Genomic DNA, 26,128 nt, shown 5'->3' with positions numbered 1-26,128 from the left:
ATCGGCAGCTCCACAGCAGCAGAGAGCCGCAGGAGCGAGTCCAGCACTGGCACGCAGCGGTTTGGCGATGGCCCTTGGCACTGTCAGCAGGGGGACTTTGGAGACCGACCTTCAGCATCTGGTTTTGTGAAGAACCCACCACCACATGCTGGGGTGGAAACTGGTCTGTCTCTGCACACAGTTGGGTTGTTTGGGTTTGGTTTTCTCTTTTTCCTCCGAGTGGGAGAAACCCACACACCACCGCTGCTCTTTTTCGCTGTCAAGAGGAATCCTTGTTGCCATAGTTTGTGGCCAGACTCCAAGCACAAGCAGTGCTTCCTCAGACAACTGATACAGGGTTTACCCAAGTAAACTCCTGGTGTTCTCCTGCATTGCTGGCCTGAATCCATCCAGCACAGAGGCTGTGGCTGGTCCAAAACTGGAGCACGGGGGGGACAGGGCTGCAGTGGAAAGGGCACAGTGGTGGCTTTCCCCACCCATTTGGGTGACAAAGGCAAACTGAAAGAGAGAAGTCACCTAAACTCATTCCCACTAGCACTTTACTAACCTATCTTAAGCTATAACAGCCTTGAGATGCAGGTGGTAAACCAAAGGGGTCTTGTGGATTTACCTGGGGTTGATTTCCAAGACCCCCTGTTGCTGGAAGGTGTCAGCTCCATGAATGAAGGGCACTGTGTCAGCAGGTCTGGTCCTCTCCTGGGCAAAGCCAGCCAGTTGAGCCTGGAGCAGGAACACGGCTCAGCTCCAAGGGGATGGCTTCTAGGAAAAGGGCAGGAAGGTGCAGCTACAAGGTGTTAACATTGAACAGTGACAACTGTATCCAAAGTGACCCTTCTCTGTACTCTTAGATCAGATATTGCACATTAATGCCAGCAAATCTGATTATTCCAAGGACAGGCTGATAGAGCTGGGCTGGAGCAGCCTGGAGAAGGCTCCTGAAGGGGAGACCTTAGAGCAGCTCCAGTGCCTAAAGGGGCTCCAGGAAACCTGGAGAGGGGCTTTGGACAAGGGCCTGTAGGGACAGGCCAAGGGGAATGGCTTTAACCTGCCAGAGGGGAGACTGAGATGAGGCCAGGTTAGACAGGGCTTAGAGCAACCTGCTCTAGTGGAAGGTGTCCCTGCCCGTGGCAGGGGGTTGGAACTGGATGAGCTTTAAGGTCCCTTCCAACCCAAACCAGTCTGGGATTCTATGATCTTGCTATCCACATTCAACCAAACAAGCTCATCAAAACAATCTTTTTTCTTTCAAAAGGAGCCCTTCAAGATGTAAGGGAGAAAAAAACTAATAGAGCACTGAACAGGCCTATGTCCCTTCAATATCCTGCAAATGCTCGTTATTGCTCATTCCTGCGTGGAGGGTTTGTTGTGGGTTTTTCTTATACAGCAGGCAAATGGAAATCAATTTATATCATTTGCTTTTTCAAAGGGAAGAATACTCAGCCCTGATACACAGCCATCACTGACTCAGAGACATCACAGTTAAGAGACTATTAACAGGGATAAAGTGTTTGTGCTCCTTTTCCAGGAAAGTTTCCAAGACAGAAAAAAGCCTCTGTATTACTGAAGAATTTAATGTCTTTGTGATTTCTAGAGCCTTTTGTTGAAGCAGAAGAAAGGAAAGTACATCTGCTAAACCAAGAGGCTGGGCTAAGGAGCAGCACACAAGCTGCCAGCGGTGCTGTGCGACGCAGAACAGCAGCACAGCCACGTGCAGGCCTAGTGTTGACAGGGGCAGGGCTTTATTGGCTATTCTCAGCAGTTCAATAGTGTTCTTAAATGCAGAGATAAAACTAATATTCCTCTTTTAGTGAAAGATGTGACAATAGAAGGGGGACAGGCTGACTTCCTTCACTCGTGAGCATCCAGCGTGGTGTCTGACCAAGCCTTTAGGTGATGACAGTTGGACCGGTGCGGCCAGTTCTTTCATGAAGCTGGGAAAGTTTCAGTGCAATTGAAATGAGAGGTGCCAACATGACCTGCAGAAAGGAAAGACGTGGCTCAGAACCACAGAGCAGAGTGCACATCACATCCACCCTTCCCTTGTGGGCTTCTGGTGCCAGCCAGGGACACCCAAAGCTTGGCACTGCTGGTCAAAGCACTGCTGAGGTCCATAACATGAGCTTTGGGACCACCATGGTGAGGGATGTGGTGTTATGACCACATGCAGGTTCAGAGAGAAAACCCCAGCACAGCTCCAGTGCTGCTGGTGCCACCCTCATTGTCCCATACTCCAAACTCTGCTGCCCCACTGGCAAGGTTAAATCCCAAGTTTAGTTTGTGCCTCTCAGAATGTGGGGTTTGAGTCTTCTGACAATAACAGCACAGTACTTTTATGCAAAAAGAGCTCAAGGACTGTTTGCTGGGGAATAGAAAATGAGGATTCTTTTCCTCCTGTACCTACAAGAGAGGTCAACAGCATTTTTAAATGGTGCTGTAAAGAACATGTATTATTCAGCTCTGGGGCAACAGCACAAGAGGGACGTGGAGCTGCTGGAGCGAGGCCAGAGGAGGCCCCGGAGCTGCTGCGAGGGCTGGAGCAGCTCTGCTCTGGAGCCAGGCTGAGAGAGCTGGGCTGGGGCAGCCTGGAGAAGAGAAGGCTCCTGAAGGGGAGACCTTAGAGCAGCTCCAGTGCCTAAAGGGGCTGACAACTCCCAAGTTCGGTATAGGAATGAGCTGATTTTATCCCTGGTGATGCAACATTTCAACTAGAAGGTGAGTTCAGGACTGAAACGGTGTCTTCCCACACCTGCAACCAGCCACAGTTGTAACATAAATAAACTGGAATTCTCATGTGGGATTGCAGCAGCAGCTGTGAGGGATTCTGAGTAAGCAATACAAGGGGTTATTATATACATCTATTGTATAAATAGATTAAAGATTGGGATTAAAGATACCAAAGCCCTTGCTTCCAAAACACCTCACACCTCCACATCGCTCTAAGCAACGCAGAGCTAAGCAAAGGTTGAAGATTTTTAGGAAGGCTAAAGGGAGCCAGCCATGCTGTGGCTGAGGCTCAGCACTCACCTGAGGATCTTCATGGATCTTCTGAGGGTCCTTCTCGTAGCTGTCGATGTAGAGCCGCACGGTGGCCCCCGCGCTGCCGGTACCGCTGAGTCTGAAGATGATGCGGGAGCCGTCAGAGAAGATGAGCCGCAAGCCCTGGGAGGAGAGGAAGGGAGAAGAGCCTCTGAGCCTTGTGCCTTTTGGGTATCCAAGGCATTTTCCATGAGACCCAGCATGGCTGTGCCTGACCTGCATGATCCCTGAGCTCCTCCTCTTTAAGGAACCACGGAAGATTCCTCCATTATCCTCTCCTCACTTCCAGAGGAGCTTGTGTCCCTCCTGATCCACTCTGGAGAACTTGCTAGAGCTCCTGGACACAAAGTGTGTTGCTGCTCTAAGATCCCTCACCACATTGCTTGCTTGGATGGAAACAAGAGCCAGGTGCTGTCAGCCACTGGAATAATCTCCCCAGGGAAGTGGTGGATTCCCCAACACTGGCCACTGTTAGGATTCAGCTGGACAGGGTTCTGGGACATCTAGTCTAGGTCATGCTTTGCCAAGAAAGGTTGGACCAGGTGATCCTTGAGATCCCTTCCAACCTATGATTCTCTGTCAGACAGGGCATTACCAACCCACTGCTCTTCCACAAAAATAGGACATAAAGAGAATGTTTGACTTTGTCCATTGCATTTGCGCCTGCTCTAAAGGTAAGCCCAAAATACACAACACCCTCTGAGGTCACATTCAGCCCAGGCCAGGCTGTGCCCACCTGGTTTTTGGAGACACTTCCATCCACAGGATCGTTGTACTCAAAATTATCAGCTTTCTCAACCGTGTAAACTTTGTCACCACACGAGAGCTGCTTCCCCACGAAGGAGCGGTCAAACATCACCGCCTCCAAATCCTTCATCATTTTGTTAGCTGCATCTGCATCCACCTCCTCATAGTCGTATCTACAAGCAGTCACCATAAAACAAAGGTTAGGAAGGGGAGGCTGTAATGAGTAGGAATGTTTTGTGATGCTCTTGTTGGAACACTGTGGTTTGCCCCATGGATGTGCTCCACTCCTTTACTGGAGGAGAGGACAGGAAGAAAAGAGAGGAGGATCCATGTGCAGCAATATAGCTATGATCCAATACAAATCCATGGGATACACCACAACATATCCCAGACATTCAGTGTCAGGAGAGATGAAAGTGCAGATTGTGCCGTGTTGTGGTATTGCAGACACAAGGGCTCAACTCCAACAACGCTGACTGCAAAGAATTTATCCATGACGGGATCTCAGCAGGTTCCTCACGATAACACCTTTGCCTGAACATCCTCCTGTGCATCCACAGCAAAATGCAGGTGTGATTGCAGCCAGGATAACATGCCAGTGCCAGCTTTGATCTCTAACCTGAGTAAGAGAGGCAGCAGTGAGCAGCTGAAGTGCACATCAGGATGTGAGACTTTGTACTCTTGATTCCCAGTGTGATCTGTGCTGCTTTTATTCCCCAGCGGGCTGGCTGGAGCATGCACAGGCTTGCTAACCTGCTACCACTGCACTGCTCACTCTGCAGACATACCTCTGGTGCTACAAGACTGCCTTTTTATTCTAGGCTTTGGTGTTTTTTCCACAGTTTGAATGCTTCAGCTGTGTGCTGCCTTTGTGGTGTGGGGGGAAAAAGAAGGAAAAGGCAAATTCCTTCATTTGGCAATCAGACACAATTTTCAGGTAGGTCTTAGCTGAAAGATTTCTGCCTAATTCTTTCACCCCACACAGTATTCCCACCTCTGCTTGGTGCAGGCTGTTTCCCTTTTCATCTGCCATGTCTACTGCAGCTGAAACTAAGAGCATTTGGGGACTGGACAGAAATTTAACCAGGTAAATAACAGCCTAGGAGCTGGGCATCTGTTCAGTCAGACATTGCCATCACTAAAGATATTACAGGTTAACTTGGGATTTGTAGTCTCAAGAAACATACTGTTCCAATGGCAAAAAAGATTCTTGCAAGGAAAAATTCTCCATTAAAACCAAAAAAAAGACACTTTACATATATAAAAGGCCCAGCCTTTGCAGGCTTGGGTACTTACTAGGTTTATGGTTAGAATAACAAATCCTAAACGGGACACTGGGACAGGTTAAGGTGAGTACCTGCTGGTTTAGTTAACCCAGTTATGGTCCATACTGCAGCAAACTGCTCAGGGGGTTAAATCACTGCAATCAGCATGTGTAAGGAGGCAGGAACTGTGCTGTGGTGGCACATGTGGGTGCCACCAGTGCGTGGGGCTCTGACTTTGGAGGGTTGAACACAGGCCAAGGGGGAGTGTGTGGTGTCTGCCCCACCTGGTGAAGAAGTTCCTGCCGTACTTCTGCCAGTGATCCTTCATGATGTCCTCCACGCTCTGCTTGCGGGTGGCCAGGATGGACAGCCAGGCCAGGACAGCCCACAGCCCGTCCTTCTCACGGATGTGGTCAGAGCCTGCAGAGAGCCAGAGCACAAACACATTTCCCACCTCTTTTCATGCAAGAACCTGTGCTACCGCCCTACCTTGTCTTCTCCATCCAGCTGGCAGCCGCACAGACACACAAATGGAAGGCATTCCATGAGCTTGATCCCTGCTGTATTGTTAAAACGTTTCGAGATATCATCTGCTTTTAGCTATAGCCCAAATAAAACATTCAGCCTCTTTTAACACACACGCACTCATTGTTCACAGATCCTTAATTCTGTTCCCAAGGAAGCAATGGGGATAAAATGGTCATCAAAAGAAAGAAGGAAAAAAAAGAGGGAAATGCAAAGGAACAGCTCAGGAAGGACTAACATCAACCTCCTCAAGCAGCTGTCATGAACTGTCTGCCAAATCAGCATACCCTGAACAGCACATATTCTGGCTGAGCACCAAGAAAAATGTCAGCCCTCGCTGAGGAAGCCAAACCCTAACGACTCCGAAATTAGCATCCCAGAATCCTTGCATGGTTTGGGTTGAAGGGAGCTTAAAGCTCATCCAGTCCCAACCCCCTGCCACGGGCAGGGACACCTTCCACTAGAGCAGGTTGCTCCAAGCCCCTGTGTCCAACCTGGCCTTGAACACTGCCAGGGATGGGACAGCCACAGCTTCTCTGGGCACCCTGTGCCAGCGCCTCAGCACCCCCACAGGGAAGATATCACCCACAGCAGAGAGAAGAGCTCACTGGACAACACCGACCACTGGGGCTGGCAAACAGCAGTGCAAAGAGACACTTCATCACGTGTGGAGGGCAGAGGAGAGCCCTGTGCCCGCTCTCACTCATACATGCCCATCCCATAAAGGCTGCCAAAGACCCTGGTGTGGCTGGAAGGGGGTTCCTGCAGAGCAAGCACCGCGCAGAGAGCAGGAAGCCATCAGAGGCCGGCCCAGCCTCGCCCTGGGAGCACACTGGGCAGGGACCGCATGGCACCGGGGCCCTTGGGAAACCGGAGAGGGTGTTGCAACTTATCCAGCACCCTGAGCACCTAAATTAAACAAGGATCAAATGGCAGCCGAGAATACACCCAGCCCAGACCCCAGGCTTCTGGCTTGCAAGTGCTCCACAGATGCACAGCTTCTGGGTTTTATCCTTTGAGCTCTGGAAAACCTCCAAACAGGTATTAATGAATCCCAAGGAATCAGGGTATGCAGAGAGCACTCCAGAGCTGCCACTCGGCCCTCTCAAGGGTAGCCAGAGTGGGCAATCACCTGGGGGAAAGGCTGGGGCACAGGTTATGGGGGGCTTTACATAAATCCCACTATTGTGGACACAGTGATAAATCATCCTCAGGGTCCTTTACAGCAGAGAGAGCTGTGCAGAGGTGATGGAGAGGAATGCTACATAAACACAAGTCCCATGTGATGGATCAGCTTATTGCTGGAATAAAATACCCAAGGAAGCAAGCAGGAATTCTGTCATGTCGCATTACTCTAATTGCTCCTGGACTTCAGTCCCACCGGGCCACAGTTTGTTTCAATTTTTACTGGGTCTATTTGCCTGTTCCTTCACCTCTCTCCCCTTCAGCACTCACATTCTGTCCGGCTCCAAACAGCTCCTCATTAACTTGCTATCAAACAACCTTCCTTGCCCTTTTCATTCCTTAAAGTGCATTTGCCAGATGGACAAACCCCCTTTGCATTGCAGGGGGAGGGTCCAACACTTCTGGGCCCTTTCTTAAGTCTGTCCCCCCCCAGAATGCTTCAGCTCCTGGCCACTCATGATGCTGCATGGCCAAAATCTCAAACCACTCTCAGCCCCTGCTGCAAATGGAGTCACTTTTGCTTGTAATGCAGAGTCACTCACCTACTGGGGGAGGGAAAGAAACTATGAGCTCATTGCTCATACAGTAAAAGATGGAAACAATTTTAGAGAGCTGCTCATTAGAGACCATCTCCTATCAGCAGCTGCATGAATCATTTGGTGCTTTTTGTTGTTATTTATTTACTGAAATGCTGGTGCCCTCTCATTAGCCAAAGTTCAGAATGTAAACTTAATGCATGCTGAAATCACTCAGGGAAAAGCTCCAAAATCTGTCTTTACTCATACTTCAAGATTTCTTTACACAGATATCACGTTTTGTGAAACTCCCCTTTCCTTCCTGAGGCCAAATCCCGTGTATCGGAATAGCATTTGATTGCAATAACATTGCCACTGAAGACTGTGTCAGCCCCACAGCAAACTGCTGTCACCCAGTGGTCCCATTTCCTCAGCTACAGAAAAGCTGGGTAATCGTTTCATGTCAAGTCGTGCACCCCAGTTCCACACAACGTGTGTGAATCAGAGTCATAGAATGGTTTGTGGTGGAAGGGAGCTTAAAGCTCATCCAGCTCCAACCCCCTGCCATGGGCAGGGACACCTTCCACTAGAGCAGGTTGCTCCAAGCCCCTGTGTCCAACCTGGCCTTGAACACTGCCAGGGATGGGGCAGCCACAGCTTCTCTGGGCATCCTGTGCCAGCGCCTCAGCACCCTCACAGGGAAGAGCTTCTGCCTCAGAGCTCATCTCAATCTCCCCTCTGGCAGGTTAAAGCCATTCCCCTTGGCCTGTCCCTACAGGCCCTTGTCCAAAGCTCCTCTCCAGGTTTCCTGGAGCCCCTTTAGGCACTGGAGCTGCTCTAAGGTCTCCCCTTCAGGAGCCTTCTCTTCTCCAGGCTGCCCCAGCCCAGCTCTCTCAGCCTGGCTCCAGAGCAGAGCTGCTCCAGCCCTCGCAGCAGCTCCGTGGCCTCCTCTGGCCTCACTCCAACAGCTCCAGTCGCTCTTGTGTTGGGATTTAAGGCCATCCCTGCTCTGTGAGACACCCCCACACAGGCTGAAATGTTCTTCTGAAATATGGGCTGATGGAATGAAAACACACAAGGTTTGAGCCTGAAATCATCCAACCTAAATTCTCTCAGGACCCTGTGCCTCACATGTCCTACCAACCGCCCCTGGTCTTCAGAGGTCTTTCAAGAACAGGAAAAACAAGACCTTGGGGCGAATTCCGACCTGATAAAACTCAGTCTTTGTGCATGAATTAGGTGCCAATGTAACGGGAAGGTCCCATTTCCACAGTCAGGACGTTAAAACCATGTGGTAGATGCCCCGGGAGAGCTCAGGAAGAGCCGAGGCCTCCCAGGAACACTGCGTGTTTTGAGCACGCCGCGCCGACGCAGAGCAAAACCTGCTCACTTCAACTTCCCTGCACAAATAATAGTGTGTCACGTGCACACTTTGTTTCTCAGTAACCCAATAACTTGCTCCGACTGTTCAAAGGCAAGTGTTAATTTAAACTTTATAAATCATACCTTGTTTTTCGAACAGGAAAATGAGGGCCCTATTAAGCTCAGAGATTTAATAGTGACCTGAAACCTTCCCTAATAAAACTGCATGCTCCAAACCATATTTCTTTCCAGAAATGAAAACATTTAGAAGGTTTTCCTGGCCACCAAGAGTTGAAAAATACATTTAACATTGTACTTAATCCCCACAGACTCAATGACCGGGCTAGTAAAGAGGCCCTTAAACTTCCTGCGTATCTACATATGCCTTCCTAACTAACTGAAAGGAGAACTAGCTCTTGCCTGACCAAACTTTAAGCATTGTGTTTGTTTCCACCAGTGATTCTTGCAAGCTTTTTAAAGATTTAATTACTTTGGAAGCATTAATAACTACACATGAAAGAGAAATCCCAAGCTACCCACCACAACAAAGAACTAAGAGGAGGTATAATAGCATCCTTGGTGAGATCAGGAACGCTGACTTACCAGTACCAAAACTTTCCTCTCCACACAGAGACAGCTTGTTTGCATCCATCAAGTTTCCAAAGAACTTCCAGCCGGTTGGAGTTTCGTACAAAGCAATCTTTGTAGCTTGGGCCACCCTTCGAAGGTAAAAAAGGCTAAAGTCACATCACAGCTGGACTCACAGTGCTCCCATGTGAAATACTGCAGCAGGAGCTTCAGCTGGTACCAAGCATCTCTTGGGGCAGCACTGAAGGCAGGTCATGCCATTGTTTTGGTTTTTTGTAAGGAACCATTCTTTGTCCAGTAAACCTCTTTTTATCCCAGTGTAATGTTTGGGAAATGGGTGGGATCATAGAATCACAGAATGGTTTGGGTTGGAAGGGACATTAAGGATCATCTAGTTCCAACCCCCTGCACAATTAAAGAGTAGATATAAACATACAGCTCCTCTAAAGCAATTTTAAGCTGTAGATCTCAAAGCATTTAACAAAGAAGCATCACTATCAAACTGAAAAGAAAAAAGAGGGGGAGGATCATTCAGGTTTTGGCCTATCTGTAGAGAAAAGAAAGAGCCAAGAGCGGAGCCCGGCTCTGCCATGTCCCCAGAGAGGATGTAACTCATTAACCCTCACCCTGGCAGCCAGCCTGCAGCAGCCCTGGCTCTGCTTCACGCCTCAGATGGACCAGGAGATGGTCCCATCAGATGGACTCATTCCCGTCAGGGACATGTGTGTTAAACCACAAAAAAGGGACAGTCCCTCTCCTTGGCCGGGCCCCCCTCTCCCACCACACACAGAGGAGGATGCTACCTATCGAGAGCCCCGCTGGTGGGCATGCTCCGGGCAAAGCCACGCACTCCGGTCTGCTGGAAGTACGGGATGCTGAAGATGTTGGCAGCGATGACAGCAACGGAGTCGGAGGGGTTCACAAAGAAGCCGTGTTTCCCAAGAATCATGTTGCGATCCTGGGGAAGGCAAGAGAGGAAAAGCTCTGATCCCTGCTTAGTGCAGAGCGGCTGCAGCGGCAGAAGTTGTTCTGCTTGGCAGACACAGCCCATAAAGCCAGCGACTCACAGAGAGTTTCTTGACTGCACTGAAATAAATGCAGAGTTTTAACACAGTTAAATAGCACCTGGGTAGGATTTCACTTTCCTGCTGATTTTTCACAGCCTTTAAAGCTATTTAAACACAGTTTGGACTTCAGCATTAACATAGGAGCCAACTATTGCCATGGTGGCAAATTGCAGCAAGTGGTTCATGTTAATTTACAATTGGAAAGGAGAGAGGGAGGAAAAAAGGTCTTTGCCCTCATCCTCCTCTGCTTAAGAGCAGCTGAGCAGTCAGTCCCTCATAGCTGATTGAGGGCAAAAAGGTGAATATGGAACAGCCCATTTACCCCATCTCCATCAAAGGCAGCTCCAAAGTCGTACTCTCCCGTCTTCATGGTCTGGACCAGGTCAGCAGCGTAGGTTAAGTTGGGGTCGGGATGGTGGCCACCAAAGTCCTCCAGCGGGGTGCAGTTCACAGCTGAGTTTGCTGGGGCTCCGAGCTCCTCACACAGGATCTTTTTCACGTAAGGGCCCACAACTATCATGGCAAAACATGGCAACGAGTCAGCCTCTGCTCTCAGTCAGCTCTGCACCAGCCACATAACCATCCAACCCTCTGGTGTGCTCAGTTTGGGTCAGTTTATGTGGTTTATGGTACTCTAAAGCACAAATGTTCACATCAAAGCCCTAGGCAGCACATAGGTGTGCTTAACCCTGATCCACCCAGGCACACAAGCTCATGCCAAAGCAGCTTCTCAGCTGAGGGGTTGTCCCGCTAAATAAATGAAACGACTCATGGGTTTAAAAGTGAGGATGAGCCTATGCCAGGGGCTCAGCATGTGAGCCAGGACCCCACTGTGAAGGGCTTATGTCCCAAGAGCACCAAGGTATTAGTATCACCACATAATAGACCAAAATGCACATGTGCTTCAGATATCCAGCAGTACAATAGGATTTACTGCTCTAAAACACTAATAATGTAGGCAATAAAATATAAGTGAGCATTGGAATGGGAATGGTCTGGAGACAAGAGAAACAAGATGCTAGGAAAGCTGGGTGCTCCTGAAAATGTCTATTAAAAGATACTCACAAGTTTGGCTTATATATTAAATTATATAAAACAGCCTAATGGTCCTATTTCTGTACTCAAGTACCCATGAGCAGATCTTTGCCTAACTGCTGTGACCTCCGTGGGACACTGACTGATGTGAAGTCCTGCAGGGCAGCTCTGATCACAGCATCAGCCCTAACCTCCTCCATCTCTCAAGTGTGGGTTGATGCGTGTGAGCCATTCAGCATCCCCTCTAAATCCCACCAGTCTCTCTGCCCTAGGTCGGTTCCTGAGTCCAAACATAACAAAAAACAAATCTACAAGTGATGGATATAAATTCCAGCAAAAAGCTTGCTCTCTGAAGTAGGTGGCAAAGCCCCAGGGCCACAGGGCCCCCACAATGCCCCAAAGCCAAGTCCACCCGTACCTCCATGCATAGCATCTATGCGAATCTTGAGTTGGCTCTTCCCTGAAAGCAGTTCCTTTAATGCATGGAAGTCAAAGATGTTCCTCAGCATATTTGCATAAGCTTCTACTGAGTCCACAATCTCCACTGGAAAAAAACAGAAAGTAAATGGAGACCAGTCCTCACAGTCTGAAATCTTTGGAGAAAAGTAACTCTCCAGACTGTTTAACCTGGAGAACGGAAGCTCAGAGCAGCTTCCAGTGTCTGAAGGGGCCTACAAGGATGCTGGAGAGGGATCCTTCATCAGGGACTGCAGTGATAGGACAAGGGGTGATGGGTTCAAACTTAAACAGGAGAGATTTAGGTTAGGTATAAGGAAGAAGTTCTTTACTGCGAGGGTGGTGAGGCTCTGGCACAGGGTGCCCAAGGAAGTTGTGAATCATAGAATCACAGAGTGGTTTGGGTTGGAAAGGACCTCAAGATCATCCAGTTCCAAATCCTCTGTCATGGGCAGGGACACCTCACACTAAATAATGTCAACCAAGACTCCGTCCAGCCTGGTCTTGAACACTGCCAGGGATGGAGCATTCACAACTTCCTTGGGCAATCTGCCCCATCCCTGGCAGTGTTCAAGGCCAGGTTGGATGGGGCTTGGAGCAACCTGCTCTAGTGGAAGGTGTCCCTAGTAGCACAGGTTGGAACTGCATAAGCTTTAACACAAACCACTCTGTTATTCTGTGATAGTTTTGCAACGCATAGCACTGTGCTGACAATCCTTGGTGCAAAGGGCCAGGGCTCACCATAAAGCCTTTAAACATCCCATAGAATCATTTCATAAAGACAATCATAATGGTCCTATATTAAGAATTTAATCACAGGCTGTCACTGCTGATGAGGTTACAGAGCAAATGGACCAACAAAATCCCTAAGACAAACACGGTTCCCAGCTCCCTGGGTTTCTTTCAAGAGGGCTTAGTCCCATTCTGCTTACCTGGAGAGTGGGAGTAAAGGAAAAGGGGAAAAATATCTTTTTTATATATATATGTGTGTGTGTATATATGTATCTATGTGTGTATATATATATAAAAAAACAGATCTCAGATTTCCACCAAACTCAATGGCAACTGTGCACCTAATAGTTGCATTGCACCGTTGCACTGTTGCAACTAACAGGCAATATAAAGACAGAGCCATGAAAACTCTGTTCCCACCACACAAAAATGGAAACTGAGAGAAATAGCAACTGTTAGAATCTTTTCATTTACTTTTTTTTCAGTTCCAAGCACAGAGCACCAGGAGATGGTAAAAAAAATCCTTGCAGCAAGTGTTCTTCAAAAGCCTTTTTAATGCATTTTCATGTTTCGCTGCTGACTGATAAAAGTCATGTGTGAAATGTAATGGCTTTCCCACTCAGAGACAGCTTTGGTATGTGAAATTGTGGGAGAAGAAATCAGTTACACAGATTACACACTAACACTGTGATTTTTAATCAGGAAAATGCACTTTAACTGCAGAGCTGTCTGATTTGCAAGCACATGTTAATGGTAGCCTTACAGACAAAACAGTCTCTGATTTTAGGGAAGTTTGGTGGAGTAGATTTACCTTCTGAAGTCCAACCTTCTCTAGGACAGAAACAGTGATATAATTAAAGTATCTACACAAGGAAAGATGCAGGCCAAAAAAAGACAGGAATAAATGCCAGGGAGAGCAGGAGCAATGTCCCTGTTTGGCTTATCCAACAGATGAGGGGGAGAGGTCAGAATGGCCACGTCTGTCCTTCAGAAACACCAAATATCCTTATGTAAGGCCCATGCTAAATCCACCTGAAAGGAAACTTTCCAAGAGGAAGAGCAGCCTTTTACCTGTAAATGGTTTAAATTTGTTCTCCAAGTCAAACTGCTGTTTCCCAATGGTGCTCAGGTCCACCTGGAGATCCGGGCAGATTGCATACTCCTCAATTTTCTTGCTGATTTGGAAGATTTTATCCGTGATACCTTCAGGAGCAGGACCTGCAGGATAAAATGGGCAAGAGGGAAGATGTTAAGGAGTCAGACTGCAAGAGGAGTGTGCTTCAGAAGCACAGCAAAAGACCTAGGGCTGAGAGTACCTCCCTAGGACAGGAATATCAAGGTATGAGAGGAGCAGATCAATCACTTGTTCTGTTTAGGAAAACCCACTGCTCAGGGCAGTGAATCTCTGTGATATTAAGACAGTTAAATCAGGTTCCCCCCCGACAGGGGTCAGCACAAGAAATGGCCAAACAGAAATGTGCGCTTGAGCCCAGAACCCCCCCGTGTGCTGGGCTGCACCCCACAGCGTGAGCAGCAGGTCAGGGAGGGGATCCTGCCCCTCTGCTGCGCTCTGGGGAGACCCCCCCTGCAGCCCTGATCCAGCTCTGGGGCAACAGCACAAGAGGGACGTGGAGCTGTTTACGTATTAGGCAGAAGCTCTTCCCTGTGAGGGTGCTGAGGCGCTGGCACAGGGTGCCCAGAGAAGCTGTGGCTGCCCCATCCCTGGCAGTGTTCAAGGCCAGGTTGGACACAGGGGCTTGGAGCAACCTGCTCTAGTGGAAGGTGTCCCTGCCTGTAGCAGGGGGCTGGAACTGGATGAGCTTTAAGCTCCCTTCCAACCTGAACCAGTCTGAGATTCTGTGAATGAAGCAACCTTACCTCCATTGGCAATATTGAATTTAATGCCAAAATCGCCATTGGGACCACCAGGGTTGTGGCTGGCTGTCAGAATGATGCCACCGATGGCTTTGATTTTCCTGATGATGCAGGACACTGCTGGGGTGGACAGAATGCCATTCTGCCCGATGACCAAGCGGCCGATCTGAAAATGAAAGAGCAAAAGAAACTTCTGTGAGTTCCAAAACCTAAACCCAACAAACCCATGGAATACTCCGACACTGGTGACAGGTAAAGCAGAGCCCCAGGAGCGTGGTGATGGCAGAGGTGCTGCTTCTCTGCAAGCAAACAGCTTGTTCTGGGAGGCTGCTGCTGCTCTCTGCTATGTACAGTGAAGGGCAGCATTTGACCCTTCCAGTATCTGAAGGAGACCTACAAGGATGCTGGAGAGGGACCCTTCATCAGGGACTGTACTGATAGGACAAGGGTTGACGGGCTCAAACTGAAACAGAGGAAGTTCAGGTTAGATATAAGGAAGCAGTTCTTTACTGTGAGGGTGCTGAGGCCCTGGCACAGGGTGCCCAGAGAAGTGATAAATGTGCCATCCCTGGCAGTGTTCAAGGCCAGGTTGGACACAGGGGCTTGGAGCAACCTGCTCTAGTGGAAGGTGTCCCTGCCCATGGCAGGGGGTTGGAACTGGATGAGCTTACGGTCCTTTCCAACCCAAACCATTCTATGATTCTATGATTCTGTTGTGCTTTTTTAGCATTTTCCTTTACAAACGCTGCAGCTCAACTGGAAATGGCAGCTTGCACTGAAGAGCTGAGCTTTCCAGAGTCATCTCAGCAACGACTGAAAAAACCCCAATGAACCACCCTTTGGCTGTGGTATTGAACTTTGCTTTCAAAAGATACAATGGGACTGAGAGAAGCCAAAACAGAACAAAAATTGAATATCATCTCTATTCCCATGGGACCAGCTGCAGCTTGTCTGACTCGCAGCGGGTAACACACCTCCTTCCCATGAATTTAGTTCTATCACCAAGATTAAATCCAGACCAATGTGCTAAGCAATACAGGGTAATCAGGATCCGGTTGCTGGAGTTGATGTAATAGAACATAAGATGACTATTTATCTGAAAGAACATGTTCCTTAACATAACCCATGTTCCTTAGCATAGGCTAATTTAATGAGGTGACAGAGATGTAAGAGAATACCAGACTACTCTTCATCAACCACAGAGATTAAACCCTCTATATGACCAAGCAAAAAGGAGGAATTTCATTCAAACACAGGATAAAGCAGGAAAGAAAAGGCAGCATTCCCAGCCTGAAGTCCCAGGTTCAGTGCTAAGCCAAGGGCACTGGATGACTGTGATTCCTCTCCCATGGCACTGCCTGGTGCTAAGCTCCAGCTTCACTGCCAATCGGTTCTTACATGCTACAGCTGTCACAGAGGGGATGGGTGAGCAAGGTGCTGCTAAAAGAGCTGCATCCCTACCAAACAATGAGCATAAACCTGAAACAGCAGCTTATACACCCAAAAAGAATACACTTCGCAGCCTCCGAGTCATGGTGCTTCAGTTTCACCAAGAATTAATGCAGTCTCCAGGAAGCTCCACTCTAAAATTTCATCTTTCCAATAGTAGAAAAGGAGTATTACGTGGGCAAACGCTGTCTGTACTGCTATGTGGTATAAACTCCTTTGGTGCACATCCAAATGACAGATGGGTACACATGCTCATGTGAAGCTGATCCTCATGATGCTGTCTTTGTGCTCAGCCAGGATTAAAAGTAGATGTTCCCTCAAATTGTGTCTGGATATACCTATTCTCTAATCAGGTTCAACACGGACAATAAACTTAGAAAGTAGAAAAATACTAAAGACTTCAAGATTCATCTGGACAACATGCTGGGACATCTAGTCTAGGTCATGCTTTGCTTAGGAAGATTGGATGAGATGATCCTTGAGGTCCCTTCCAACCTGGGATTCTGAGATTCTTTTGTTTCCCAGCTTCCCTTCAAGGGTCACATTCAGCCACAACACCCCTTTGCATCAGTGCTCTGCCAGGCCTCGTGTGCAGCTCAATGGATGCTGGAAAGGACTGGCCAAACAAGGGAGTTTCCCTCCCAAACCACACATCAGCTGCAGAAGAGCAGGTGAACACATCAAATCCCTTGTCCTTACCCAACCTGACCTCCCCACACACCTGAACTGCAGCTTTTGCCTGTGCATTGCTGCTCCCACAGCAAGGAAGGAAAAGAAGGAAAACTTGTCTCCATACAAGCTACTCTCCTCCTTGGCTTTCAGAGGTTTTCAGCTGTTATTCCCACCCATCCAATGCTAATCCCTTATGGTAACCCCTGGAAAAGGTTGCTCAGTGTAGCAGCCTGCTGAGCAATTTACACTTAAACTTTTTTAATCTTCTGGAATTTCTCACAAGAAAAATCTAAGGATGTAATCATAGAATCCCAGCCTGGTTCGTGTTGAAAGGGCCCTTAAAGCTCACCCAGTTCCAACCCCCTGCCACGGGCAGGGACACCTTCCACTAGAGCAGGTTGCTCCAAGCCCCTGTGTCCAACCTGGCCTTGAACACTGCCAGGGATGGGGCAGCCACAGCTTCTCTGGGCACCCTGTGCCAGCGCCTCAGCACCCTCACAGGGAAGAGCTTCTGCCTCAGAGCTCATCTCAATCTCCCCTCTGGCAGGTTAAAGCCATTCCCCTTGTCCTGTCCCTACAGGCCCTTGCCCAAAGCCCCTCTCCAGGTTTCCTGGAGCCCCTTTAGGCACTGGGAGCTGCTCTAAGGTTTCTCCAGAGCCTTCTCTTCTCCTGTTCACAAACACACCCCCTTTGTGCAGCGATTCTGGGTTACAGCATTCCAAAGCAATCCAGGCAACACTTCCACCCAGGTTTTACTGAAAGCCCCACTAAGATGCACACAGGCAATGCAGGAGCCCCTCCTGGACCCCCCCTCCTCTTCCCAGTAATGCAGGCTGATACTTGCACACAAAAAATACGTTATCCAGGCCAAGGAAACTGGTGTCTGCAGCTCCACTGTGCCATCAGCACATCCTTCCTGTCCTCTAGCTGTAAAGAGATCATCACAAGATGCACCAATCCTATATTCTCTGTGGCACAGTTACAGTCTCTGAATAAAGACACTTCTCTTCATACAAGCCCAGTTAAGTGGACAAACTACCTTGGTCATTTCCTTTAACCAAATAAATAACCATCATTGAAAACATGCAGTGTGATGCTACCAACATGCTTGGTGCAATTTGGAAACCCTGTTGATCCCACATTCGTAGATTTAACAGTACCTGTCTCTGCTGCACACCTCCAAGGAGATTTTCACATACTCAAAACACAATACACATGCCTTCCTTATGGTTTTTTATACTGGAAAGAATCCTTGGACTCATGCCTTCTATTCTATAAAGCACAGTGCTGATAGTCACAGGTATTAGCCAGACTGTAGAAAACCAACAAAAAATACCAGAACCAGCAGTGAAACTAGATTTTAGCCAGACAAGGCTGGAATGAAACGCATGAGAAAAGCCTCGGCTGGTGAAGATCAGTGTAATCTCACCTTTACCAGCAGATCTGTGCTAGTGTCAAGCAGTCCAAGCAGCAGGCCTGGCTCTTTGTGCATGTTTTCCATCTCTTCTGCTCAGCCCATACACTGACTTAAGAGCAATACATTAATTTGCAATGCCAAAAGACCTTTTTTTCCCCAAAAGATTGAAAGTATCTCGATTTAAAAAGCAAAATAATTCTCTCCTTCTATCCTCCCAGTCACTACTTATTACCTTGTTGTGATAGGTTTTTCTGTCAAACAAACTCCTAAGAGCCAGGTCTCTCAGCATAAAGCTTGCTCTGCCCTAAGAGATCCAGGACAGACAGCAGAGTCTTTTCTTCTTAAAAAGCAGAAGGAGGCAAAGACAAAACCCCAGTGCCCAAGAGCCTGCTGCAAACAGACAAGCCTTCTGTTCTGCTTCCAAAACACAGATTTCCACACAGAGAACACTAAAGGTTGCCACTCACTTGCTGACTCTCATCTTACTTCAATTTTCAAAGGGTTTTTTTCCTGGAGTATTTATCACACAGCCACAGCTTATAACCATTAGGAGAGAAACAACCTTGTTTTACCTTCTAGGTTGCTGAGCAGCTCAGACCAGTGCTGAAAGAGCTTCTGGTGAGCTGCATAGAACAGTGAGCCATGGCTCTACCTGTTACCTCACTTCTGAACAGGATCTGACAGAGAAACTATGAACTCCACAGGTGCCAATAGCTCGTGGCATGTCAAAACACAAAACAAGAGCACACAAACCCCAAGGAGTATTTCTTTTCTTTGCTGCACATGTATTCTCACATACTTCTATCCAACCACATCACTTAAAAGTGGAAAACCAGCAATTTCTGTACTACCAAACTGATTTCCCATTAAAAAGTTAACTATTACCAGTTGGATAAAGTCTTAGAGGAAACTAAATCTCACAGTGACTAATTTACTATGGTTTTCTGCATTTATCAGCTACACAACTATAGGAATTTAGGCAATTTAACTTTTACCAACCCCATTGGCAGCAGCCATTTGGACTATGAGTTCCACTGCAGACTTATTAAGGTACCTCCCATCACCTCCAACTACCATAGAAGATCCTTGTCGATCTCTTAGGTCTATGGAATAAAATATACTCTGGATAAAATTCTGCAAATAGTTCATCTTGGATTCAAAATAAAGGGTCTTCTTCCGTAATCCACTGGTTCCTGGTTTCTGGTCATTGTAGGGAGCTGTTGGCACGGTCAGTAGAGGCAGAGGAGCGTCTTCCATGTTCTTTTTCCACACAAATGCATTTAAAAAGTCAATTATGCCACAATACAAAAATCAATCTTGACACCAGCATTGGCCCACCTGTTAGACAGAAGTTCAGTGAAGTCGTCGAGCTTCCAAAAATAACTCCCTGAACCTCCAGCTGAACGTGGTTGCTGTAACTGAAGACGTTTTCTTGCACTTGTTGTGGAGGATCAATGTCACGGAGAATACGCAATTCCACGGTGCCATCCCTCACTGGGAAAGGAGTTTTGTCTCCTTTCTCATCTTCTGGTTTCCACAGGCACAGCTCCTCGTCCTTCCGTGCTATCACCCGCTGGAGCCCAGCACTGTCAATCCATCCTGTTCTCCCTTAGGACAGGGGTGTCGGGGAAGGAAAGCAGCTCAGCCCTCAGCTCGGATGCACTGGCCGCTGTGCCGGTGCGGTCACCACCAGCCAGGCAGAGCTGCAGAGCAGTGCCAGGCCACTGGCCAGGGCCACTGTCACACTGCACCCGTGAGGTGAGCCTCCAGTGGGCACCGCAGCGCCCGGCCCGAGGCATTTTGCTAAGTCTGGTGAGTTAAAGGTCACTCTTAAAATGGAAGGCAACAGATCTGTTACCTACAGGTTGCTCATACAACCCCAGCTCTGACAACCTGACTTCTCCATGGGTTCCCCCTCAGAGCCAGGGATATTACCCACGATGAATAGTGGGTCAACCTTCATTTGACCAAGACAAACCCAGAGTAGCTAAAAAGCCACAATCAATGGTTTCAACAGAATACCCACACAAGTCTCACCAAGGGCAGCGTGAGCACCTAGAGTTATTAAAAACACAAAACACTATCAAAGGTTTTGGGAGACTGCATCTGATAAAGCTATTCAGTTTGGAGCAGCCTCAACACATACAGAAGAGACTCATATACTGAGAAACTTTGATGAAGCATCACCTTCCTAAACATGGGGAAGGTAACTGAATGCTAGATTGAAATCAGAGTTTCCTCCCAACATCTTCAGTAACACCTGGACTCCTCTGCCTGAGCTGCTGGAAACAATTTATAGATATTACTGGAGCAACTAAAGAACATATACTTTGTAATGATTTAGTTTGTCCCATTAATGAAAAACAGGGGGAAAAGGAGACACGTACACAGCTGAATTGTGGCAAATCAATTCCCAAGGAAGGGGAATTTCATTCAGGTTTGCTCTCAGAAAGCAAAGCTATTTGAGGCATCTGTGGGAACCCCAAAGGCTGCTGCCCCACCACAGCCCATGGGGCAAGCACTGGCTTAGACGAAAGCCGGGACGCTGCAGGATGCTGACTGGAACACACCACACATGAATCGAGCCGCCTGATCCACCCAGAGCCTCTTGTCTCCGAGCCCCAGGAGCAACGTGTTTTGCATGGGCTCAGAATTTGATTCCTTAATTCCAGTCTTTTCCCCACCAAACCACACTGAGGCATGAGAACACATTTTACGCCAGCAGCGGGATTGCCTGGGATATGCAGTGTCCTGGGTTTGGCTGGGTTTGTATTTATACACCCATGCAAGTTCAGCATCCTGAAACTGAGACGCCCTTTATTATCATGCAAAGGCACAGGTTTCCCTCTAGCGGCAGAGAAACCAAAATCCAGCTCCCAAAATAAGCCTCACACCAGGCAGTCCCCTGGCAGGAAAGGCCTAAGCAAGATCTTTCCCTTCTTATTCCCAGCAAAATAACACTGTCCAGCCAAATGCCAGGGCATTAAGTGACAGGAGGAAGGCGCAGGCCACCTACCAACTTCCATGGCTACACAGAAGAGATGCACATGGACTTACTGAGAGGGAAAAGGCCTTGAGAGGGTTAGGAATTTGTGTGTTTAATGAAGTGTACATGTACTGGTCACAGGAATCAAGCTAAATTAAGCTAGGGAGGAAGGTGCCCAGAGAAGCTGTGGCTGCCCCATCCCTGGCAGTATTCAAGGCCAGGTTGGACACAGGGGCTTGGAGCAACCTGCTCTAGTGGAAGGTGTCCCTGCCTGTGGCAGGGGTTGGAACTGGATGAGCTTTAAGGTCCCTTCCAACACAAACCATTCTAGGATTCTATGATCAGTGCCATGCTTATGTACATGAAATGAAACACATTCTACCAAACAAAATATAAAGTAGTGCATATAAAGCAAAGGGACAAGAACAGCGCATACACCAACCCCACCTTCGGGGTGCTCACCTGGTCCCAGGGCTTTCCTGCCACATGTGCATCACTGTTTGGGATAAACTAAATCACCAGTAATCAACTAACCAGGACTGGTGCAGGGGTTGGGGATTACACATTTTGCAGAAGATTCAGAAGTAAAAAAGCTCACCAGAGGTGGATCCTGAGCACCCAAAGGACTGGAGCAGAGACTGGGGAAGGGCCATTTAACCTGTGACCTGGGAGGCTTTGTTTGGAAGACTCATCATTACGGATCACCTAGAGGCTGGAAAGGCATTCAGCAGGTCACCTGCTCCCTCCAGAGGTGGTGCAGGATCACGTACACCTAGAGAATCCTCCAGAAGGTTGATATGACTTGTTCTTGAAACCTTCTTCCCTGGAGAAGCCATGCCCGTGCAAAGTTAACCTAGCAGTTTGAAGTGATTTCCTACAACTTGCTGTGCATCTTCCTTGCTGAGGTTTAAGTCCTCCTGAGCTGACATAGAAAACAAATTGATCATAATCCTCTTCCTGACAACTTCTCACACATTAAACAAGTCCTTTAGCATATAGACTCTGAGAGCCCTCACTTTGCTAAACAACCCCCATCTCCTTAACTTTGCCCTGCAGTCATATTTCCTGGGTCTTCTACTCATGGCAGGCAGAGGCTGGTGAGGGTGCTTCCCCCTCCAAACAGCCCATCTGCCACAGGCAGGGACATTTGCTACGCTTAGGTCCCCTTTTACTGTCTTGCTCTTCATATATGCAAGAACAGAGTTAAAACTATGAATTAGCTGTTGAATTTGGTTAATGATAAAAAGACAAGACTATTTAGAGAGGACTTAAACTTCAGTAAAACAATGCAGCCTTCCTCCAAGCTACAATCCTTCATTTGGCATTCAGGCAAAGTATTTGGGGGGCAACCCACTGTGCAAAAGCCAGACTGAACAGTGATTCTCTCTTCTCATCCCCTGCGAACATCCCTGGGTCAGGCTTCTCCAAGGACCAGGTTGCCCTCTCCACCATGAGCAGCCCTTCTTCTCCTCTCCTTTCAGCTTCTTCCCATCCCTTTCTCCCAGATTCAGCGGGCTGATAAAGCCAATGTACCCAACCTAGTGTGGAATTGGGTTTAGCTGCAATCTTTCTTTTCCAGCTTCACAGGAATTTTTCTGGCAGCAACCAGCTGGTAATAGGCATTATCTCCTTATGCTCTTTTTCTGTGATTAGTCAGAAAGGTACACAGCATGAAATCCCAGGGAACAAATAGAGTAAAATTAGGTATTTCACACTTATTTTGTGACTGCTCTTTAAGACTGGAATCCCATTCCCCTGACTCCTGCCCACAGAACAGTCCCTGCATTGCTGCCTGCACTCTCACCGTAAGAGGGTGCCAAGAGCCCTGAGGAACCTGCTGTTTTGCTGCCAGAAACAGGCACTTTCTGCCTGTGGTCCAGGCAGCCACTTGCTGTGTGTGACATTTGTAATGCCAAGATAAGTGGAGCCAAAGTAAAATAAATAGAGCAACTGCAAGGCTATTAGCCATACAAGGAGTGCTGCTCCAACTGCAAAACTCTTTGTTTCCATGAGAATGAATTAAAATCTAGAGTTTGAAGTTGCTGTAGAGATGCCAGAAAGGCAAAATATGTGGCACCATCTCAACAGCACGAGTGCATCTAAGTGCAACCACATACACAGGAGTCACTCCAGGATTAAGAGACACTGTTCTGTACCTACATTGCATCCTAGTTAAAGTTAAGACACAAGCTAGATGGGTGGCTAGAAAAGGCTCTGCAGGGCTGCTGTGGATGCAGTGATGGGCTCCAGGTTTGTCACACTGGTCATGGCTGATCCTCCCTTTGCCGGAAGAGAAATGCACATGAGCACCCATGATTGAGAAACCCTTTGTTCAAAGGTCAGTTGTGCAAAGGACACCCATATTACTTTGGACTGCCGGGGTGTTTGCTGTCCTGCCCCTGCAGCGTGGGACATGAGAGGGATTCCACATGGTTTACCTTGAGCAGACCCAGGAATGGTCTAGGGTTTCTGGCTCCAGCCTGCTGAGAGATAGCCCCTGACCCTGGATCCTCTTAGAAAAACCAGCACCTGAACCCAAACACTCTAGAACTACAAAATGCTGTGTTGTGGAGCAGAGGGAGAGCACTGACTGGCTCAGCCTGATGCTAGTGTGAGCTGCAGAGATTTATCTGGTTAAACCTTGTAGGATCAGGGATAGAAGCTCTGGTCCGAGGTGTACAGAGCCAAGCTGTTGTCTGGAACCCACAGTATGTATATGTGATGGCAAGGTGGCTATACAGAGCCAGGAACAGTGCAGATAAAGGAGAGATGGGAAGACATTCACAAGTGTTTTCTCACTAGAACGTGCTAGAGAAGCTTTGTCTGTGGGCCAGGGGTAAAAAGTGGCTTGAGTACATTAGCAGGAAAGAGGGCTGGAAGGGCTGTGAGAGGTCACCCAGCCCCTGCCCTAGGCAGGGTCAGCCCTACCCAAACCCTTCTCATTAGAGGTTTTCCCAGGCAGACACTCAATGACTTCCCCAGGCAACGCGCTCCTTTCATTAGCCTTAACTTTCCAAAATGTTTTCTAATGTCTGACCTAAACCTCTGCTGTTGCAATTTTAATTCTTGCCCTATCCCCAGCAGGCCAGAGAACAATTTGTTACCTTCCTCCCTGCAGCATCATTGCAGACATCTGCAGACTGCCAGCATGCTTCCCCATCTCTAGGCTACATTCATTCCTCCTTCACTGGTTCCATCCACCCAACCTCAGGTCATTCCTGCTGGGGTCTCCCTCAAGCATCCTCTCTGAGGGCTGGGATCCCAGATCAGATTCCTGGTGACACTTTATTTCCTGGGTTTCTTACTTACAACCTTATTTAAAAATCTAGGAATGAGGCTTGTTTTCCTGGATAACTGGATGATGCTGCCAACAGCCTTTGTGGTTACTCATCAGATCTGCTGCTTAGTATGTTACTCTCCAACTTGTACTACGATTATAAATGTACATATTACATTCATATTTTATTACTTCTGCCTATGCACCCTTTGCACTTCTTCTTACTGATATCCTATGTTGTTTCTCTATTTCTAAGATATGTTCCAGTTCATAGTTTGAAATATTAATCAATATATTGGCTAGCTCAGAGAGAACCACAACAGGATGTCAAGGACCCACCATAGTGCACTTTGTGATCCTGGTGCAGCTCAGTCTAGGCATATGACATATGAGTAGCACCTATTCAGTCCAGCTCACTTACCCCAAACTTTGCCTTGACAAAGAGAAGGCAAGAGAGCACCATCCTGCTGCCCTACCAGCACAGCCAGAGCTGAGGCCTCTAGTCAGAGGGACTCGTTGTTTGAGGTTAAACAGTTAAACCCCTGTTAGTATGGATTTCAAGCTCTTCCTTTCAGCTGGAGTTTCATTAGCGTAGAGTTTAAAATTCCAAAAAGGAATTGTAACTGGACAGCCTGACCACTGCCTTAATAACCCTCAGCTGTGAACTAATATAAGCCTATTAACTTTACAGGCAAAAAGAAGCTAAAGTAGTGTTAAAGCAGTCTCCAAGCTGCAAGAGCTGCTGCATGCATGGTTGCCTTCTAAAACTCACCATAACCTGAAGCCAGGATAAATGTGCATGGGAATGCTCATGGCACAACTGGTATCTATTTCCTTACTTCAGATACCATATCTTAACTTCCCCTCCTGCTTCTGAGAAGAAAATAACATAAGAAAGGTCAGAAATTGAAGTTTTTCTTAGTGGCCTGTAACATCTAGTTCTGGTACACAAGGATTGCTTTTTGGAAGAACTTTGTGATCCCTTTAGTTTGATGGTTTTAATACCAGGAGCTTTTACTTAAAGGCAAGATCTGACCCTGAGGATGAGGGAGTCTCTTCTTCAGGATAATGATGCCAATTGCTGAATGGATGAAGGTCTGCAGACAAGGTCTAAGGGTGTCTCCACGGTGCTGTGCAGAGATAGGAACAAGAAGAGACATCAGTTAAGAGGTTTCTTGAAAACTAGGTAAGAAAAACAAGTGAGGCTGAGATAGCAATAACAAGTGCTTCCATCAGTAGGCCTAAAGCAGATCACAGATGTGCAAGTCCCACTGTGCTCCTTCCACAGCTGGGATGCTGAGACTGGGAACATGAACACACTCTAACTGGGACCAGAACATGGCTCTTCAAGCCTGTGCCACACCGTACTGCTTATTATGGGCTCAGTGGCACTGTCAGAATGGGAACTGGTGTGGAGGCTATGGCAGAACAGCGCAAACAAGAAGGGAGCAGAGCTACAAAGTGGCAAATAAAGAGCTGCTGAGGAATACAACAGAGTTTAAATGCCTGATTTCCCTGGGATAACTGAGTGGGGGAAAAAAGTTAACAGCAGCCAAGCCAGGAAACCAAAACCTTCTGGGGTAGAGCGCAGTATTTCTAATAGAAGCTCTGTTTGTCCTGCAGCAATAAAACAAAACCAGGCTGGTATTTAACATGCAAAGCGCTGCCTGGCATTCAAAACACCTTCAAGCAATTTGCTTTAATGTAGCTACTTTGCAGCACTTTTAAACCTGTTTATTTAAGAAGGAACCAGGGGCACAATAGATTAGTTGAATAGCAGGTGAGTGTTACTGAATCAGCCTGGTGCTAGCTGTGTAAGCAGAGCTAGATTTACACCTTCCACTCTATAATTGTAGCATGCTTTTCACATAAAGCTGTTGTACAGCCACAGTTCTCCTCTGACAGGAGCTTTTGAGCTTTTCCTCATGTAATTAAAGAG

General features: G+C 47.7%; 1 protein-coding gene across 1 annotated transcript in view; it reads right to left on the bottom strand.

The window, feature by feature from the left end:
* Positions 1-1,717: 1,717 nt before the first annotated feature.
* Positions 1,718-26,128, bottom strand: part of PGM1 (phosphoglucomutase 1) — a 28,084-nt gene continuing 3,673 nt past the window's right edge. The window contains exons 2-11 of the mRNA XM_030494241.1: positions 14,392-14,554; positions 13,585-13,731; positions 11,744-11,869; positions 10,613-10,803; positions 10,027-10,181; positions 9,239-9,354; positions 5,333-5,468; positions 3,773-3,956; positions 3,025-3,159; positions 1,718-1,976 (exon numbers count right to left, since the gene is read on the bottom strand). Of these exons, the coding sequence (XP_030350101.1) occupies positions 1,887-1,976; positions 3,025-3,159; positions 3,773-3,956; positions 5,333-5,468; positions 9,239-9,354; positions 10,027-10,181; positions 10,613-10,803; positions 11,744-11,869; positions 13,585-13,731; positions 14,392-14,554 (1,443 nt within the window). The 3' untranslated portion in view covers positions 1,718-1,886. The remainder of the gene's footprint in view (positions 1,977-3,024; positions 3,160-3,772; positions 3,957-5,332; positions 5,469-9,238; positions 9,355-10,026; positions 10,182-10,612; positions 10,804-11,743; positions 11,870-13,584; positions 13,732-14,391; positions 14,555-26,128) is intronic.

Source organism: Strigops habroptila, chromosome 8 (assembly GCF_004027225.2).
Source record: "Strigops habroptila isolate Jane chromosome 8, bStrHab1.2.pri, whole genome shotgun sequence".
NCBI lineage: Eukaryota > Metazoa > Chordata > Aves > Psittaciformes > Psittacidae > Strigops > Strigops habroptila.
The sequence above is the reverse complement of the archived record's forward strand: the minus strand, read 5'-3'. Positions and strand labels throughout refer to the sequence as shown.